The 16850-nt window shown below is 55.9% G+C and overlaps 3 protein-coding genes across 7 annotated transcripts in view; 2 read left to right on the plus strand and 1 right to left on the minus strand.

Annotated features, from left to right (window-relative positions):
* Nucleotides 1–76: 76 nt before the first annotated feature.
* Nucleotides 77–4172, plus strand: APRT (adenine phosphoribosyltransferase). Its single transcript, XM_058155140.1, has 5 exons — nucleotides 77–732; nucleotides 1413–1516; nucleotides 2369–2502; nucleotides 2699–2777; nucleotides 3400–4172. Exons 1-5 carry the CDS (start codon nucleotides 92–94, stop codon nucleotides 3540–3542), a joined length of 1101 nt encoding a protein of 366 aa, XP_058011123.1. The 5' UTR covers nucleotides 77–91; the 3' UTR covers nucleotides 3543–4172.
* A 139-nt stretch (nucleotides 4173–4311) lies between these two features.
* CDT1 (chromatin licensing and DNA replication factor 1) lies at nucleotides 4312–9474 on the minus strand. The gene is made up of 10 exons (XM_058155113.1): nucleotides 9089–9474; nucleotides 8403–8552; nucleotides 7882–8096; nucleotides 7551–7745; nucleotides 7152–7297; nucleotides 6754–6839; nucleotides 6456–6644; nucleotides 6229–6360; nucleotides 5567–5768; nucleotides 4312–4918 (listed from the first exon to the last, which is right to left on the minus strand). Exons 1-10 carry the CDS (start codon nucleotides 9401–9403, stop codon nucleotides 4755–4757), a joined length of 1794 nt encoding a protein of 597 aa, XP_058011096.1. The 5' UTR covers nucleotides 9404–9474; the 3' UTR covers nucleotides 4312–4754.
* Nucleotides 9475–10161: 687 nt separating this feature from the next.
* PIEZO1 (piezo type mechanosensitive ion channel component 1) overlaps nucleotides 10162–16850 on the plus strand; it is a 58666-nt gene continuing 51977 nt past the window's right edge. For 4 of the 5 annotated variants that reach the window (XM_058155083.1, XM_058155081.1, XM_058155084.1 and 1 more), the window contains exon 1: nucleotides 11136–11342. In XM_058155083.1, coding sequence (XP_058011066.1) covers nucleotides 11279–11342 — 64 coding nt within the window. In that variant the 5' untranslated portion in view covers nucleotides 11136–11278. Of the gene's footprint in view, nucleotides 10181–11135; nucleotides 11343–16850 lie in introns of those variants that run through there. The other variant, XM_058155085.1, reaches the window with a different exon arrangement.

Genomic DNA, 16850 nt, shown 5'->3' on the forward strand with positions numbered 1-16850 from the left:
TTGTGTCTTTTTTGGAGGAGTTCTTGGGTGCTAGGAGGCCTTTGAAACCGGGGCTGTTGACGCCTGTGCTTGCTTGAAGGCTCCCTCCGGGATGGGAGCAAAGGCAGAGGCTGCTGCATCTGTGGAGGGTCTCCATCCTCCAGGTTGTCCCAAAGGCGCTTTTTCCGAAGGGCAACAGGACTTTCTTGGGGATTTTTCCCCCCTTTCGCTTCTCATCCAAGAACTGAATGAGTTGAATGAGAAGCAAAACCTTTTCAAAGAAAACCAAAGCAGAAAACCTTCTGCAAAAGCCCCTTTGGGGCAAAGCTGCCTCGGAGCTCCGAGCGAAGGTGGGTCGAGCGATTCCCGCTTCTGTGCCCCACCTGGGAGGGGAAAGGCGGCCGGGAGGACCGAGCCCCCCCCCCCTCGGCACCTGGGACCGGCGCGCACCTTGGCACAGCCACAGGGAGGCGTGGCGGCTTCCCGGAACGGCCGGCCCCGTCCTGCAAGGGGGAAGCGCAGGCCGGGCTCCGCGGGGCGACGCTGCACGGCCCGAGAGCCCCTCCCTCTCCCTTCCCAGGCCTCCCCCGCCCCAGTCCAGCGCAGTGGTTCCTCCCCGCGCATGCCAGTTGCTCCTCCGGAGAAGGGAGCAGCCCTTTTCGCCATGAGCGCCGAGGACGAGCAGAAGCGGCGCTTGATCCGCGAACGGATTCGGGATTTCCCGGACTTTCCGTCGGCCGGGGTCCTTTTCCGGTAAGGGGCCCAGAGCTCCGCGGGGCGGGGGCGTCCCCAGCGCTGCCCTCCTGCGCGGCCTTTGGGCAGAGCGCCTGAAATGCCCTTTGCCCGGCCCGGCTCGGCTCAGCCGGAGGGGAACCGGGCGAGCAGATTGCAGCTGCCTGGAAGGCGCCCTTGGCGGGACTCCCCCGCCGTCTCCCCGGGCCTCTGCCTCCCCGCTCCCCTCCCCTGCCCTGCCCGCTCTGCAGCTGCGGGCTCTGCCCTCTTACCTGGCAGCTCCCCCGGCCCGCCTCCCGAGCTCTTTCCCGCGCGCCAGCCCGGACCAGAAGCCAGGAGGGCTTGAGGAGGAGCCGCCGCGGGAAGAAGGCGCTTGTTGGAGGGGATTATGGGTCTCTCGACCGCAGCACCAGCGGCCCCTTCCAGAGCTACGTGGCTCCTCAATTTCGGAGAGGTCAAACTCCGAACTGGTGAAAGGAACTCCTAGCAGTTTCTCTCCCCCTCCGGGCACGCTTTGAATCGCCTTGGAAAGCCAAGCAGAACCAAGTCCTGGGCAGGCTCCCGGGGCAGCCCCATGCAAAAGCAGACCCTCCCCTTCCCCATGAATTGTAGAACCCTGTGTGTGGAAGGGATTCCCCGAGGAAGGGGGCATTTCCAGCCTTGTGGCGCCCTTCCCCATCCTTTTCTTCTCCCTCCCCCAGGGACATCAGCCCCATGTTGAAGGACCCCGTGGCATTCAAAGCTGCGATCGACCTGCTGGAATCCTACATCCGGGCCTCCCACAAGAACATTGACTACATTGCAGGCGAGTCACAGGGAGAGAGAGGTTGTAGCCTCAGTCGTGTAGCTTTGGGATGGGACACAGTCGATAAAGACCGAGGCCCCTTCTCCGCTCTGGAAAGAGCCCAGCAGCTGACCTTCGGCCTACCAACTCTTCCCTCTTTCTGCAATTTGGTGACGGCTAGCTCTCACAAAGTCATCATAGCTTAGCGCCATGATGGCGAACCTATGGCACGCGTGCCAGAGGTAGCACACAGAGCTTCTCTATGGGCACGTGAGCCTTTGCCCCAGCTCAGCTCCACATGCACATGCGCCTCCCACCGGCCAGTTGATTTTCTGGTCTCTGCCACATGTGTGAGGGGCGGGGTGCAAGCAGGAGATGCGCACAAATGCACAGCGGCTGCGGTGTACACACAGGGCACGCATGCACGGGTCACACGCACATGCATGGAGGGCGGGGTGCACATGGGGTCGCATGCGCGTGTGCAGGGGGAAGGGCACACTCGCATGTGTGCAAGGGTGTCACGCATACATCGCATTATGGGTGAGCGCGTACTTTTGGCACTCAGCGCTGAAAAGGTTAGCCCTCACTGGCTTAGCGTCTTAGCTTTTGTTGCTGGCATTATGCTCTTTATTGCATTGTCCTGTTTCTGTCTTCCTTGGAGAAGCTCACCAACCCCTACACTTCCTTGTCCACTCCAAAGAAAGTCTGAAGTTTCGCTTTCTCCCAATTGTGCCAAGTTCTTTATGGAAAGATGGTGGTTTGCTTGACCACCTTCACTCAGGCACAGGTGTGCTTCCTCACCTGCTGCTTGTAAAGACCCCCTCCTGATGGACTTGTCGTCTGGCGTGACCCTCCTTTGCTCTGTTCTGCCAGGCCTCGATTCCCGCGGCTTCCTCTTTGGGCCAGTTTTGGCCCAGAGGTTGGGGGTTGGATTCCTGCTCATCCGCAAGAAAGGGAAGCTCCCGGGAGCCACTGAATCCATCTCCTACGCACTGGAATATGGCAAGGTGAGCTGCAATACTGGAGGTTTTTAAGAAGAGATTGGGCAGCCATTTGTCTGAAATGGCATGGGGCCTTTTGCTTGTGAAGGGGTTGGACTAGAAGACCTCCAAGATCCCTTCCAACTGTTAGTGGTTTTTGGCTGACCTGCCAAGGGCAACCTGTGGGATTAGGGTGAAAGGCCATTGGTCCTCCTTCCTGCAGGCGGAACTGGAAGTCCAGAAGGACGCGGTGGAGCCAGGACAGAAAGTCATCATAGTGGACGATCTGCTGGCAACGGGAGGTAAGCAATTGCTGGCTTCTTGCGACATCAGGACAACTCTTGCAACTTCTGAATTGTTTCAAGAAGCTGTGCAACTTCTGCTGCTGTAGGACATGCTGTGCCCTGTGGTGGGGTGGGGGAAATTCGGGGATTTCCCAGGAGTGCGCAAGGAGACTCAATTGTAAAGGAAGAAGAGGTAGGGGCTGTGAATTCAGGCTGTGGTTTTGCATGGCAATTACCTTTTTAAAGTTTGTTTTTATAGCAAAAAATAAGGCTGGTCTTAGCCGAGTGTGTTCAGTCACAATACTGTCTCCAGTGCTTAAGGAACTGTGAAGGATCAAATGGCCACCTGCCTTCTTTCCCCAAATGGCCACCATCTCTGCCCGTTGCAAGCCCACAAGTGGGGCAGGATCTATTCCTTTGAGTCCCACCTCCACAACTGGTAGGGAGAGAAGGATGGCACCTAATCCAGAAGCCACATGGCCATAGTAATTGGCATCCAGGTGGTAGTGGGGCAAAGGTGCTAAACTGGGAGCAGAGACCTCGTGCTCTTGAAGGAAAGACAGGACCTACATTTATTGTAATATTTTTCCATTGTCCACTTGGCCTCCCCTAACAGCTCCTCTCCCTCCTTCCCTCCCAGGTACCATGCGAGCCGCCTGCGAGCTGATGACAAAGCTGCAGGCTAACATCTTAGACTGCCTGGTGCTCATTGAGCTCTCCTTCCTCAAAGGTGTAGAGGCCCTGAAGCCTTTTCCCCTCTACTCACTCTTGCAATACCACTGATGCCTTGGGTTAGTCCTCCCGTCGTCGGCTCCATCCTCCAATTTCCCAGTCCTGAACTTCCCAAGGGAGGGGGGAACTGCATGCTGACCAAACCTTAAGCAATCCGGAAAGTGCTGGGAGTAGTTCCTTACGATTTGAAACCTGAACCAAGGGCAGCCAAAGATCTTTGGCAATAGAGCCGCACTGTTTGTAGCTGGGGCACGTGTGGATCTGTTCCAAGGAAGGATGATGTGGGCTCTGATGCTCATCTCAAATGCATCAGTGTTCCCTGCCAGAAGCTAGAGGGAAATAAGATGGGCCCACTGCCTCCAGAGCGCCAGATTGCTGGGTGGGTCTTAAGCAACCCAACTGCAAAACCATTTGACTTCACTCTTAATCCCACTCACGGAGCTCAGTCCTGCGAATGTTCCTGGCAATCCCACTTTGATAAGGCCAGCTGGAGTAGAAGCTGTACATGTCCGCCTGCATAGTTTGGATTACTTGTTGGGCAAGGATGTGCTTTTTCCTAGCTGCCCTGCAAGGGGAGAGTTCTGTTTTGTGACTAGAGGGCTCCTTATCTTGCTACCCTAGAAATCACTGGAAGGACGGACGCCTGTAAAACTATTTGCTATTAAAGACACGCTGCTCTTGTACCTGGCCCTGATGGGGTTTCTTGAGACACTGTGGCTCCCAGGTCTGCTGTTCAGGGGTCCGACATGCCAAGGGGGCCAAAGGCTTCAGTGGAAGTGGTCAAAGGGTTTCTGCAATTAGTGCTCTGCCCCCAGCCTTGGGCTTCTCTTTGCACTTCAGAAGGGGAGGGGGGGGGAGGCGGCGGTAGAGATGTGCTTGTCCAGCTTCAAGTAAGGAGTTTAATGCCAAATTTCGTATGGAAATTACATTTCAGGACAGAACAAGCCTTTCTTTAGAAGAAACACCCCCCATATTCCTCCTTGCTCTCGACTCACGGACAGGATGTAGGTTTCCAACCTCCCCCCTCCCTTCCTGGAAAAGCAGCCACACTTTTTCCAAACTGCCCAAGAGTCAAAAATGGTTTGTGCCTTTAAAAAAGTGGTTTGTTGAATCATGTAACAATGCCCAGCCTGTCATGGCTCTGCCCAAAAAGCTTGTGAGTTTTCCATTGGAGAGAAAATCCGCTCTCCTGTTTGGCAAGAAAGGCGGATGCTTCCCCCAGGAAGTCCATTTTCTGGGCGTCTCTTTCCCCTCCCCCCAATGTCAGAGCTTCTCCTCTTCCCGCTTTCTCGCAGTTAGCCTCTCGGTTACGATATTGAGATCCATGGCTTTGTCCAGCTTCAGGTAATTCTCCTGGCGAATGGCAAGGATGCGCACCCAATCCGGCAGGAGCTCTGCAAAGAGGTGGAGGTGTTTTTCCATCTCTCCTGCAGGGGACGAAGGAGGACTCGGGTCACATAGGAAGCCTGCCACACTTAAGCGCCATCAATTGTGAAGAGGGTCCTCGATAGGGGCAGGGGTCTTCCCAAACACCAGGGAAGCCATTGCTGGAGGGTGAGGGGGTCTAGGCCCCCTTCCCAGGGGAAGCATCAAAATCTCAGTTCAGCGGGACAGCAATTCTTCTGCAGATCAAATCTCCAGCTGAATCTTTGGAAACTGACTGAAAACCATGTGGCGCTAAACCCAACGCAATGCTAATTTAGATAAATAGACCAATCAGGCCAAACTTTAAATGATTTAGAACAGGGATGTCCAACGCTGGCAAATTCTACGACTGGTGAACGGCATGGCTGGCAGGTTGGGAAAACCTGTGGATTTGTGGACTTAAAGAGAGATGGCTGCCTGATGGGAATTCTGGGAGTTGAAATCTGCAACTCTTTAAGACCCTGGAGAGGATTTGTTCAGCAGAACTCTCAGTCTAGGCTCTCCTGAACTGGTTTTCCTGTTGGGGTTGCAGAATCATCTGGGCTGCCAAAGGCGGTTGGGCTTTGTGGTTACTGAGTAACTAGGCTTAGTTGCCAAAGGACAGCGAGCAGCCTCCTCCCTCCCCTCCGCCACCCACCCGCCTGCCTTACCCATGGGCAGGAGCGCCTGGTAGCTGTCTATCATCCGCTGGCAGGCCATCTCCATGGAGAGGGCCTGCTTCTTTTCTGCCACAAAGACGTTGCGCAGGATACGGGCCATCTCCGGCAGACGGGCCATCATCGCCAGGCGCTGCTCTTGCTGGGGGTTCCGGGTCATCAGCGCCTGCAGCTTCTGAACCTCCTTGGCCCTGACCTGGGGAGAGAGGAGGTGGGTAAGGTCTTTGGCACCACTGCTGTAATTCCAGCTGTGAGCATCTGGTGCCAGGCAAGCCTGCTGGAAGATGCCCAGCTTTGACTTTTTCCTACATCAGGTTACCCCAACTCTGGCAAGAAGTCCCCTGTGGACTTCAACTCCCAGAATTCCCCAGCTAGCCATGATCTTGAAAGTCGCCACGGTTGATGGAAAACCTGCCCTATGGAGTAGAGGTGGCCATGGCCAGCAACTTCTACTGGTGGCCGCGGGGTGGGGTGGGGCGGGGCGGGGCAGGAGGCTGAGAAAGGGCCTATCCTCCCACCCCCAGAAGAGCAAGAGATACAAGCATAGTTGAAGGTATTGAAGGCTGGACCTCAGGCAGGTCAAGATACACCCAGGGAAGCTGGCAGGGGGGGCCTGTATTGGCAGCAGCCACAGCTCGAGGGGTGGGAAAACTCACCCTTTCTACTAAGGACTGTGAGACGCCTTTCAGGCTGTTGGGGGTTCTGGGCAAAGCTGGGCGAAGAGGCGGCGGGCTGGAGGGGCTGCTGTCTGCCGTCCTTAGGACCAGGTTGGTTAATGCCTTTTCCATCTGTTTGGGGAGGCGAAAATGCAGCTGTTCTCATTTGCAAAGGCTTGTGGTGTGTAGATCAACCTGGGGCAAAACTGCCCCCCCCCAGGCTCTACCTTGGGCGTCAGCATGCCTTGTGCCTTGGCCAGCACCTCCTGGGCAGTGGTGACCCTGTCCACGTGGGGAGGCTGGGGCAGCTCAGCGGGCACGACATCGGGCACTTCGTCTACCCGGAAGCGAGGGTGCCAGCGGGTCAGCTCGTCCTCCTCTATCACCATCGGAGGGTCCAGAGAAGCCAGAAACACCTAGGGGGAGGCCAAGCACAAGTCTCAAGACACAGGAAACATCACCTTCCTGCCCTGCCAGCAAGGGAGGAAGTGGTGCCAGGCTGCCCCCCCCCCCAGAAGTGCTTGCCTTGTGGTGCTCCTTGACCCTGGCTGTCAAGTTCTTGCAGAAGATGCTCCGGCGTTCCATCAGCCGGGATGCGCTCAGCTTCTCCCCTGGGAGTAAGAAGAGGAATCAGCACACGAGATGTTCAGCATCCCCCTCCCGTCTTAGCCCCCAACCCAACCCCACACGCTTTAGGGAAGTGAGGAAGGTGGTGGCATCCAGACAGATATTAGCAGGTCCTCGTTTCCTGACGGGAGCTGAAGCAGAAAAGGCTCTCTTACTGGAGGAAAAAGCCCAGACATCCCTGCAGACAAACATCAAGGCTGAGCTCACGCAACGTGCGTGGGCTAGTAAAACATGGCCCCTTTCCTTGGTTCTCACGGGCTGCTGTATGATGCAGGTGGCCTCCCGGCCAGACCCACCTGTTCCCAGCCCTGGTTCAATAGTCAGCTGGTAGCTGCCTCGCTTGTCCGGTCCACCAAAGGTAGGGATGTTTCTCTCCTGGCGCAGAACGTAAGAACCTGGGTATACCGTTTTTATCTGTCCCAAGTGCCGTTCTTCAAAGCGCCTACAGGACAGGAAGCAGATTAGTGGGCAACGTTAGCTTTCTGGAAGACCATGACCAAGCCTGGCGCGAGCCCTGTGTGGATGGGAAGCGGTATCCTTGCATAACCCCACGGAAAGCTCCAGTCTTGCGTCTAAACGGGTGTCCAACCATCACCCATTGGCTAGGGAACTCTGGGAGTTGAAGTCCACAAGTCTTAAAATGGCCAAGGTTGGGACACTCCTGGTCTCCGATCCAGCACCAGGAAAAAACTCACTTGCGCGTCATCTCCTGCACACCTTGCTTGACCCTGGCAAAGGTGACAGTTTCCAAGCGGTTGAACATCATCGCCACGATGGTGTCCGTGCTGCGGAACATCTCAGCCAGCACCTTGTATTTGTATGGCAGCAGCAGGCCAGGGGGCACATCTTCCGCGAGGGTGTGGAAGCGCTGGTAGGCCGGCACCTTCTCACTAGCCAGGAGGGGAGAGAGGCTTCAAATGGTGGGCTTCTGAATCAGACCTGCTCTCAGGTGAGCCAGTCGTGCCAGTGACCCACCCACACCCTCCCTCCAACTCTGCTTCAGGATAGGCAGAGCTATTTTCACACCTGGTCTCTGCAGTGGATTCCAGATCCTTCCTTTCCTCTTTTGGGGAGAGTTTCCTCTGGCGAATCTGGGATTCCAGCAACCGGGCCCGTTTCAATCGGCTCTTTAGGTCGCCACCAGATTCCAGGTTGGCAGCTCCGCCCTTGATCTTCTGCACCAGGCTGTGGATCTTTCCCAGGCGGCCCTTCAGCTCCAGGAGCTGCTTTTGGGGTGCATCCTGCACAGAAAGTGGAGATCTCAGCAAGGCGGCTGCCCTCTCCTCCCTATTTGCTGGGCTGGGATTAAGCAACGAAGCAGTGCCCCCTTTGCAAAAGCCCCACCTCAGGAAAAAAGCTGCATTAGAGGTAAGAGGAAGAGCAAGGAAGGCTGGCCAGGACACAAAGATAGGGAGAGGAGGGTGAGCAGGATTGGCACTGATATCTTAGGTCAGGTCAAGTCTGCAATGCAGGGGTGTCCAATTTTGCCAACTTTTAAGCCCTGTGGACTTCAACTCCCAGAATTCCCCAGCCGGCCCTGCCCTCACCTTCTCCTCCGGACTGGCCAGGGCCACCGAGGTTCCCCCCAACTTCAGGCCAGGCGAGAGAATCTCGTTCACCAGCTCCTTTGCTTCCTTATCCAGGGAGGAGGGGCTGGGAGGCCCCAGAGCTGCAGTGGAGGTGGGGCAAGCAGAGACCTGAAACAGAAGCAGACCCTCAGACCCCCAGTCAATCCTCGGGGTTCACACACATCCCCTACATGCCACAGGCTCCTGGCGCTCAAGAAAACCTGGCTGAGATGGGGCAAAACAGAGAAGGCACTTTGTAGGGGAGATAAGCGGTGTAGAGATGTAATAAATCAATACAAATCCTGCCAGTCTCTCAGAGCAGGCAGCCTGGTCAAGTTGGGCAGATTGGCAGGATTCGCGGGTTCGAGACCTTTCTTTCAAACAACTCCGGAGCAGCATCAGAACAACGTGCGGAGACCAAGCAGACCCCTCCCCACCCCAGCCGGACCGGGTGCAGGGAGGGGGCTTAGTCCGACCGGGCTCAACGTGGCTGCGTCCAAAGCGCCCCTCCGGGGAGCAGCCTCCAGCCCGGACCGGGGCTCGGAGGCCGAGAGCGAGGCGAGGCGGCTGCCCGTCAATCCGGCTCAAGGGACCCTGCAAGAAGAGCCGGCGGGGGGCCGGCGGGGGGCGGGCGGGGGGGTGTTGAGCCAAGAGGCGCTACTCACCGCCTCCTCCTCCTCCTCGGCCATCAGCAGCCTCTTCCTGGCGCCCCCTGTGGGCGGGTGGCGATGCTGAGCGACGGGGCCTCGCTCCGCTTCCAGCTCGGGCTCCGAGCGGCGCCTCTTCCTGCTGCGCGGCCCGGCCGGCGGGGGTCCGGGGCCCAGCGGGGTCCCGGGCGGAACCAGCTGCGGCTTCTGCTCGGGGCCGGCCGGCTCCAGCCCCGGCTCCCCCGCCGCCGCTTTCCGCCGCTGGGCGCCCCTCGGCTGCCCCGGGCCGGCTTTGCTCTGCGGGAAGAAGCGGGTCAGGCGGAGCTGCGCCATCTCGGCCGCCGCTACAATGTGGCCACTTTCGCGGGCCGCCTAAGCCCCGCCCCCTCCTTTCCCGCGCTGCGCTCTTAAAGGCGCCGCGTCGCCTCCCGGCCCCGCCCCTCCAGAGGCTGCGCGGCCCCCTGGAACCCGCCAGATGCGCCCCAGCGCGACTCCCGGCCGGCCTGGCTTCTCTAGAAGGCCGCGGGGGGGCAGTCACGAACCCTCGGCCGGGCCTTATGGGCCGCAGCCCCTAGTAGGGGCAAGTTGCAACCCCTGCCAGGGAGCACCCGTCTCCTTCGGGCTCGGGGCACCGTGTGAAGTCGCCTTGTTTTGCTTCCAGCCACCCGTTTGTCCCGTTCCAGGCGGAGGCCGGGTCAAGCGGTCCTCCTATCCCAAGGCCTGGTCCCCATCCCTATCCCAGGTCCCCGGGCCTGAGCTCTGGAGCCTGCAAGGGGCCGCTTTCCTGCCCGTCCCGTCCAGGAGCTGCCCCTGGCAAGTAGCTGCCGCGGGCCTGTTTGCCCCCAAGCCCCCAATGCCGCCCTCTTCCTTTGGGGGCTCAGGTCGGAATTGGAAGCCGCCTCTCATTCGGAAAGCCTCTCGAGGCGCCTCAGGAAACTCCGCTCCAAGTCCGGTTGCGTCGGCGCCCCTCGCTACTTTAAACCGGGGCTGGCGGGGGTTTCTGCTGCGCCGCCCGAAGCAACCCGGCAGGGTCCCGGCTGAGGCGGGGCGGCGCTTTGGGGCGTCCGGAGCTTCTGCGGCTGGGAGCGAGAAGGCCGGCCTCGATTCCAGGTAAGACCAGATGGATAAAGGGCGTGCATAAGCGCACAAACGTGCCTACCGTTCCTGTCCTATTGTTTTTCTTTTCTTCTTCCTATAGAATAGAATAGAATAGAATAGAATAGAATAGAATAGAATAGAATTTTATTGGCCAAGTGTGATTGGACACACAAGGAATTTGTCTTGGTGCCTATGCTCTCAGTGTACATAAAAGAAAAGATACGTTCATCAAGGTATATATACATATATGCTTATACCTCCTAACATTTACTCATATATATGTTTATATACTATATAATATTTTTGTATGATGTTGTGACAAAAATAAATAAATAAATACCGGGCGGGGCGGGGGAGCGTTGTTTCACCCGCAGGCCTTAAGACGGCAGACGGGGGGCAGCGGGGGCGGGAGGGCGAGAGCAGGGGGGCAAAGCGGGGGTTCGGGCGGGGCGGGGGACCGGCCCTTTGGAGCAGCCGTCGGCGGAGGAGCAGCGGGGGCAACTTCGGGTGGAGGAGGGAAGCGGCCCCCGAGCCTGAGCGGTGGGCGCCTGATCTCCGCCTGATTTCAGGGTAAGCAGCCGCCGCCAGGCGAGGGTGGGGGCTCTGGAGGGTCTCCCCGCCTGGATCCGACGTGTCGGGCCGGAGAGGGCGTCGCAGCGGGCACTAGGTGGTGCTGCAGCTCGGAGAATAGCGCCGACGGAGGGGAGGGGAGGGGAGGGGAGGGGGCGGCCCCGGCGGGTGGGCGGCGGCGGAGGCGGGCGGGTCTCAACTGGCACGTGCGCGGCCAGAGAGAGCCGGGACATCGGCGGCCGAGGGAGGCTGCGCTGCGCGGAAGGCAGGCAGGCAGGCAGGAAGGCAGGCAGAGGCTCGGTCCGGCTGTGCTGCCTGCGGGGCAGAGGCGAGACCGCCCCCCGCTCCTCCCCCGGGGACGGGCTGAGCTCCGGCGGGCCGAGGGCGAAGAGAGGGTGGCTGGGCTCGGGTGGGGCGCGAAGCCGACGGAGCCGCCGCAGCCGCACTGCGCCCAGCCAGGCGCCGCTTCGGGACTCGGAGCCCCGAGCCGGGACGATGGCGACGCCCGCCCGCCGACCCTGCGACTGAAGCCGCGCCGCGATGGAGCTGCGGGTCGTGTGCGGCGTCCTCTACTGGCTGCTGTTGCCGCTCTCGCTGCTGGCCGGTAAGCGGGGCCGGGCCGGGAGGGGGGCATCGCCCGCCTCTTTCGGCGCTTTGGAAGCCGGTCCCGATCGCGCCCCGTCGCACTCCGGCCGCTAGGCTGCTTCCTGCCTGAATTAGCTAGCAGGGTAGAAGGCTGCTGCGGACGGTCTGTGCCGGGGAGGACTAAATGGACTAAATGACCTTTAAGACCCCCTCCCGAGCCCGCAGAAGCGCCTTGGCTGTCACGTAAGCGTTCGAGGCTGGCTGGTGGTCCGTGAACCACCCACCAGAGAGAAAGGGCTGCGAACTACCCCGTGGAGCGGGCGACCCGAGGGGAGAGCTGGGCGGGCTGGGCTAAAAGCCGCCTTGGCCCTCCTCGCGGAGGGGAGGCTGGGGGGACAGCTGGGCTTCTCCTGGGGAGGATTTGTATTGCACGCAGGCCCCGTGCGCTGGCTGTGCCCGCAGAGGCGGCTGCGGAGAAGGAAAGTTGTCATCCTGTGGCGCTTCCAGCTTCAGCTGCTGGAGCCCTTCCAACCTGTTAAACAAACCCCAGAGGAATGTTGCAGGCGCCCAGGTCGGAATCGCCTGGTGCGAAGGGGTTAGTGATTAAAAACAGTCAGTCTCCTGGATTGCTGTGGTTGTACTGAAGCCTAAACCAGCCAGCCAGTCTGCTGGAAGTGCCCAAAAAAAGTCAGAACAAAGGTTTTTGCCAGGCAGCCCAGCAGCTCCCTGGGTGAAAGTAATTGGCTGGGTAGGTAGGTGTGTTGTCTGAAGGTAGCAATTACATGTGCTCACTTAGTGGTGACACATTTGAAAGCTGTACAGTTCACGTACTAAAGTGACTTTCTTATGAAGGAACTGAATTAGTGGGGACTCGTGGAAAATGGATTTTGCAGGTCGCTTCAAACTGTAGGGCCCGGCAATTTAGGGATGCAGAGTCCAAAAGGCAAAGTCCCATTCTGGGGACCCTCAGGAATGAAACAGAATTGTTGGAATCACAAACCTCCCTTCAAATGCCTGCTGTGTTATGTGAAAAGTGAAGAGTCAGCATACAGGGTATGAATTCTAGTGACAAGAGGCTGAATGGAAGGAAATGTGGGAACAGTGACTCTTGTGAGCTGACAGGGAAGAAAAGAGCTGGCAGAGGGAAGGGTGATAGAAACGTGAGATTTTGTAGGGAGCAAGAACTCTCCCCCTCAAAATCCAGTGGAAGAAGGGCAAATTCCTGGAAGTTCAGACACCCCCCAAATGCAGCCCCATCCTCTGGGCTTGGAGGAAACAGAGAGAGGGTCCTTCTAGCATCCTGCTTTGGCTCCTCACTGTAGAGACGAGATGTGGGAAAGACTTGAATGAGGCTGTATCAGAAGATGCTACGGCGTGTGGCCTTTCCAGTGGTGGGAAGCAAAGACCGGCAGACATCCAAGTGTGAGGTAGCCTTGCCTTCCCAAATCCGAAGGGGAAGAAGCCCAAAATCAGCAGAGAAGCAGAGGTAGGTCATCAGCTAAGAACCTGGTGGCCTCTGCACTTAATGCTCAGAATTGGCTTTCTCTGTCTCTGCCACTATCAGCAATTCCAGGGAATTTCTAGAAGTCTGAATTGTTATTGTTCTAGGTTCCCCTTTCAGCCAGAAGCGAATTCCCCAGGCCTTCTTCAGTGGCCGTGAACGCTTTCCTGTTTAGTCATAACTAGGGCAGCCTGTGCAACCAGCTTTTCATAGGCGCTTCTGGTCTCCCTCACTGTGGCTGCACTGGAGTTAGTTGGGTGAACGGCCCTGGGGAGACGGGGGCCCGGCTTGCATCATGGAGACGGCTCATGAATTTATGTTGTTTGTGTGATGATCCCTTTTCTGTGCGTCTGTCTTAAAACAGGCATATACAGGCACACATACTCAGGGATATGAACCTGAGTATCCCGAAAGCTTTTTTTGCTGAAATCTGTTGTGAAACAAGGTGATGCAAGTTTCTTAATCTGCCTCTTACCTCATTTGAGGATTATTCTGATTGGGGAAAAAATCTGTCCCATTAGAAAGCTTTACTACAAGCCTCTCCTCCCCCACCCCCCACCCCTTGTGTCTGCCTTAATTTTCTTGGCTTCTCCTTCCAGGTCGAAGGGCAATGAATGTGTCCATCCAAAGAGATTCGGCCTTTTCTCTTTTTCTCCCTGTTCCCACCACACACACACACCACTGTTTGAAAATCACTCTGTAGCCAATCTGTTTTACACAAATATTTAACCAACACATACATCCCGGCCCTTCCTTGGACTGTTGTGAAGGTGCAGCAGCCAGTTTATACAGTAGCAGCAACAGCAGGAGGGGGGGGGGGCTGCATCCATCCAGGTTGTTCAAGGGAGAGAAGCAGGAACATCTTTGGGGTTCTCCGGTGGTGAACGACATGAGTCTCTTCAGCGGGTACTACTGATTTTCCTCAGACCAGCTGGCCATTCCGTTTACTACGCCCCGCTGTGCAAGGCGTGTTTTTTTTAAAATCCTGCTTGTAATGGTTGCATGCTTACACACTGGAAAAAGGAGGAGATTGGCCAACACTTCCTTCTCCTCCTCCCCCCCAACCCCAAGTTCTTTGCAAATTGTGGTGCTTTGGTTCTCACCCAAAAACCCGTTTTCAGCAATAAACACTTTTTAAAGTGCTCTTCAACCTGAAACCTGCTTGGCTTCCGTGAATTGTGTCCTTTGTAGAGATTTTGGAAGAGAAGGTTATCTTGCACTTGACCGGAGAAAATACTGGTTTGCACATGTGAATTTTACATCTGTGTTTTTGCAAGTGTGCAACTGTGCCTTTAAGGCAGGAATGATAACTTTTGAGCAAAATGACTCCCCAGTGAAGCCAGATACTACCATACCAGAGGTTGAAATAGCCCGAGTTTGGCTGCTGAGACTGGGGACGATGGACTCTGTAGTAGAAGCTTATAAAAAACTACCAGGACGGGTTCCCGGTTAGAGAGGCCTTGTGGTGACAGATGGTATTGCATGCAAGCAGAGCAGTCTATATTCAAAATACACTCCTTTTCTTACACGGGATGAGATGAAGGCATATTCTGTGGGTAATCAAAGGCTTAGGCTCATAAGGCTCACCCTTCTAACCCCCCTTTTGGGAGAAGCCCCCTTGGCAGCAGCCTTTGCATTCCAGAAAGATCAAGTCAACCAAGCAGCAGCCGTTTCAAGGAGGGACATAGCTGGCTGGGGGATTCTGGGAATTGAAGTCCACACACCTTTAAATTACGAGGTAGAGGAATACCGTTGCGGAGAGAAGGGGCAGTTCTTCTGTGCCTTGTCAGACTGTGTGTGTTGGGGATAGGAAGTCAGTGGTTAAGAGTGGCTTCTTCTTTGAGTTCATAGAAGTGGAGAGAGGGTCAAGGTGCCAAGACAGAATGAGTGGTGAACGCATGAGTGTGGGGGGGGGGGATGATGATGCAGAGGTATGTCAGTAGGCACCCAACCAGCATATGGATGCCCTCGGTGCCAGTCATTGGCTGAGATGGACCAGATTCTTCCCCTTAGCTTGCCCACCACTTGTGTTTGGAGTTTAGAAAAAGTGCTGTTCAAGCTTCATTTGCGGTTGGAGCTGCGTGGCCTAGTGAGAAAAGAAACCTGCAGAATTTTGGGAGCCTCAGGCCGGCAGGGAGCCTTTCCTTGCAGCTGGCCTTGGCAATCCAAGGCTAATTCCTTGACTGGCAAAATAAAGTTTCTGTGGGTCTCGCTCTCTCATTGCCTGCCCCACCAGTGACTCACCGAGCCTGCAGGATGTGAGCATAAGAACTATACCTACAAATGTTGCTCTGTCCAGAAGCAGATTTTTTTAGGCCACCATTCCTGACAAGGACACGCTGCGGAAATAGTAGACCTGTTTACCTCCATTACACAATCCGGTGGCTTTTCTGCAGCCTGGATGCCTTCGACTCTTTCAGCTATTTATAGTTTCAGGGTTTGGCCTCAGCTGCCTTGAATGCCCTTTGGCCTGCAAGAGTGGCGCAAATTTGACATGTCTAGGAGAGACATTTGTCAGTGTTGCTGTGTTTACAGGGCTTAGTTTTTGCCACCTGGATGTGCGGCATCCCGCAGCCTCTTTCGGGCTTTAGTACGCTAGTTTAGGTCAGGATCCTGTTGTCATTCCAAGTACGGCAGGCTACTCTGGAGTCCTTACCTGAAGAGTTGTTCCATGGATGGTGTGTATCTGAACAAGCAAGCTGGGGAAGGCAAGTCTAGCCGGGTTGTGGGGCTGCAGTTAAAGGGAGAGGCTGAACCTCACGATGACTTTATATAAAAATTTCTATAAAATTCAAGATGGGCTACAATGTCACACTTGAAGATGTGTGGACTTCAACTCCCAGAATTCTGGATGGGAATTCTGGGAGTTGAAGTCCATGCATCTTCCGGTTGCCAAGCTTGAGGGTTAGGGTTACACTGGGATAAGAGTTGGAACAAAAACAGGAAATGTCCTGCTATGAGGACTCTCCTTTCTCCATCTGAATGCGTCTTTACTGTTTTCTGACCTCTCTGTTCTTGCCATTATCCTCTATTGGCTATTTTCTCCCATCCCTTTTAACCCTGAGCTGCACTGGGGGTGGGGTGGGGGCTTCTTGTAGAGAGAAATAAAAGGAGACTGTTTGGATTTCAGCGGGCTTGGGGGTGCTTCTCTTTGTGTCTGCTTTCTGACCAGGAACTCCCTTGTTGTCCCAGAGGTATCCGCCGGGCACCCTCTTCATAAAATAAAGGCAGCTCAGCTCCAAGGGACCCTGACTGCTTTTTTCCCTTTCTGGCTTTTGCTGCAGCAAGTTCAGTTCTAACTTTGTGGGTTGATCCCCTGCAACGTGTGTTGTATGTGTGTGTGGTTGTGTGTGTGTGTGTGTTACGTTGGTAATAACAGAGAAATGTGTGACAGCGAGAGGGCTTATGAAAAGTTTTTTCCCTTTGTTGTCGCTCCATCTGGCACCCCTTGTCTCTTTTCCAGGGGGTTTGGCTAGTTTGCCCGGCCCGCAAGAGAGATGTGTGCCTGGAACAATTACGCTGAAGGAAAGAAAGAGTAATGCCAGGGGAAGGGCCGCTTCCCGCCACTTACTTTCTTCCTCCGCTGATGGAATTGTTTTGAAAGTCTCTCCCATGGCCGTAAGAAGGGAGACAGCTGGAGTTGCTTTCCCTCGCACACACTGAACCAGGAAGTTTGCTTCTCTTAACTGTTTGGGTAACGTGCGCGTGATTAATCATAAATGCTGCACGCAATTATACAGGCACTGACTGTTGACTTAGGTTGCCACATGTGGGGGTTTTCTATTTAGTCTGGCTTTTTAGCAGTTTGCTGATCGATGGTCCTGCAGGGTAAAGATCTGAGGGTTTTTTGGTTTTTTTTATCCTGGATAAGAAAAAGAATATTCTTTGAAATGTAAGGACTAGATTGGGGAAAGTGTGATGGATGTTGTAGTCCAACATCTGCAGGATGAGGAGCTTGAGGAATGCTAACAGAGGGAGGCCATGGAGAAATTCTCATTGGACTCCTGAGTGGGTGTGGATGGGGTC

Source organism: Ahaetulla prasina, chromosome 12 (assembly GCF_028640845.1).
Source record: "Ahaetulla prasina isolate Xishuangbanna chromosome 12, ASM2864084v1, whole genome shotgun sequence".
Taxonomy (NCBI): Eukaryota; Metazoa; Chordata; class Lepidosauria; order Squamata; family Colubridae; genus Ahaetulla; species Ahaetulla prasina.

Coding starts and splice junctions, on each gene's coding strand:
- APRT (XM_058155140.1), top strand. CDS start 92: ATGGGAGCAAAGGCAGAGGCTGCTGCATCTGTGGAGGGTCTCCATCCT. Junction 1,517..2,368: donor GAACATTGACTACATTGCAG/GCGAGTCACAGG, acceptor CTGTTCTGCCAG/GCCTCGATTCCCGCGGCTTC. Junction 2,778..3,399: donor CGATCTGCTGGCAACGGGAG/GTAAGCAATTGC, acceptor CTTCCCTCCCAG/GTACCATGCGAGCCGCCTGC.
- CDT1 (XM_058155113.1), bottom strand. CDS start 9,403: ATGGCGCAGCTCCGCCTGACCCGCTTCTTCCCGCAGAGCAAAGCCGGC. Junction 8,553..9,088: donor CCGAGGAGGAGGAGGAGGCG/GTGAGTAGCGCC, acceptor CTTCTGTTTCAG/GTCTCTGCTTGCCCCACCTC. Junction 7,746..7,881: donor GAATCCACTGCAGAGACCAG/GTGTGAAAATAG, acceptor CCTCCTGGCTAG/TGAGAAGGTGCCGGCCTACC.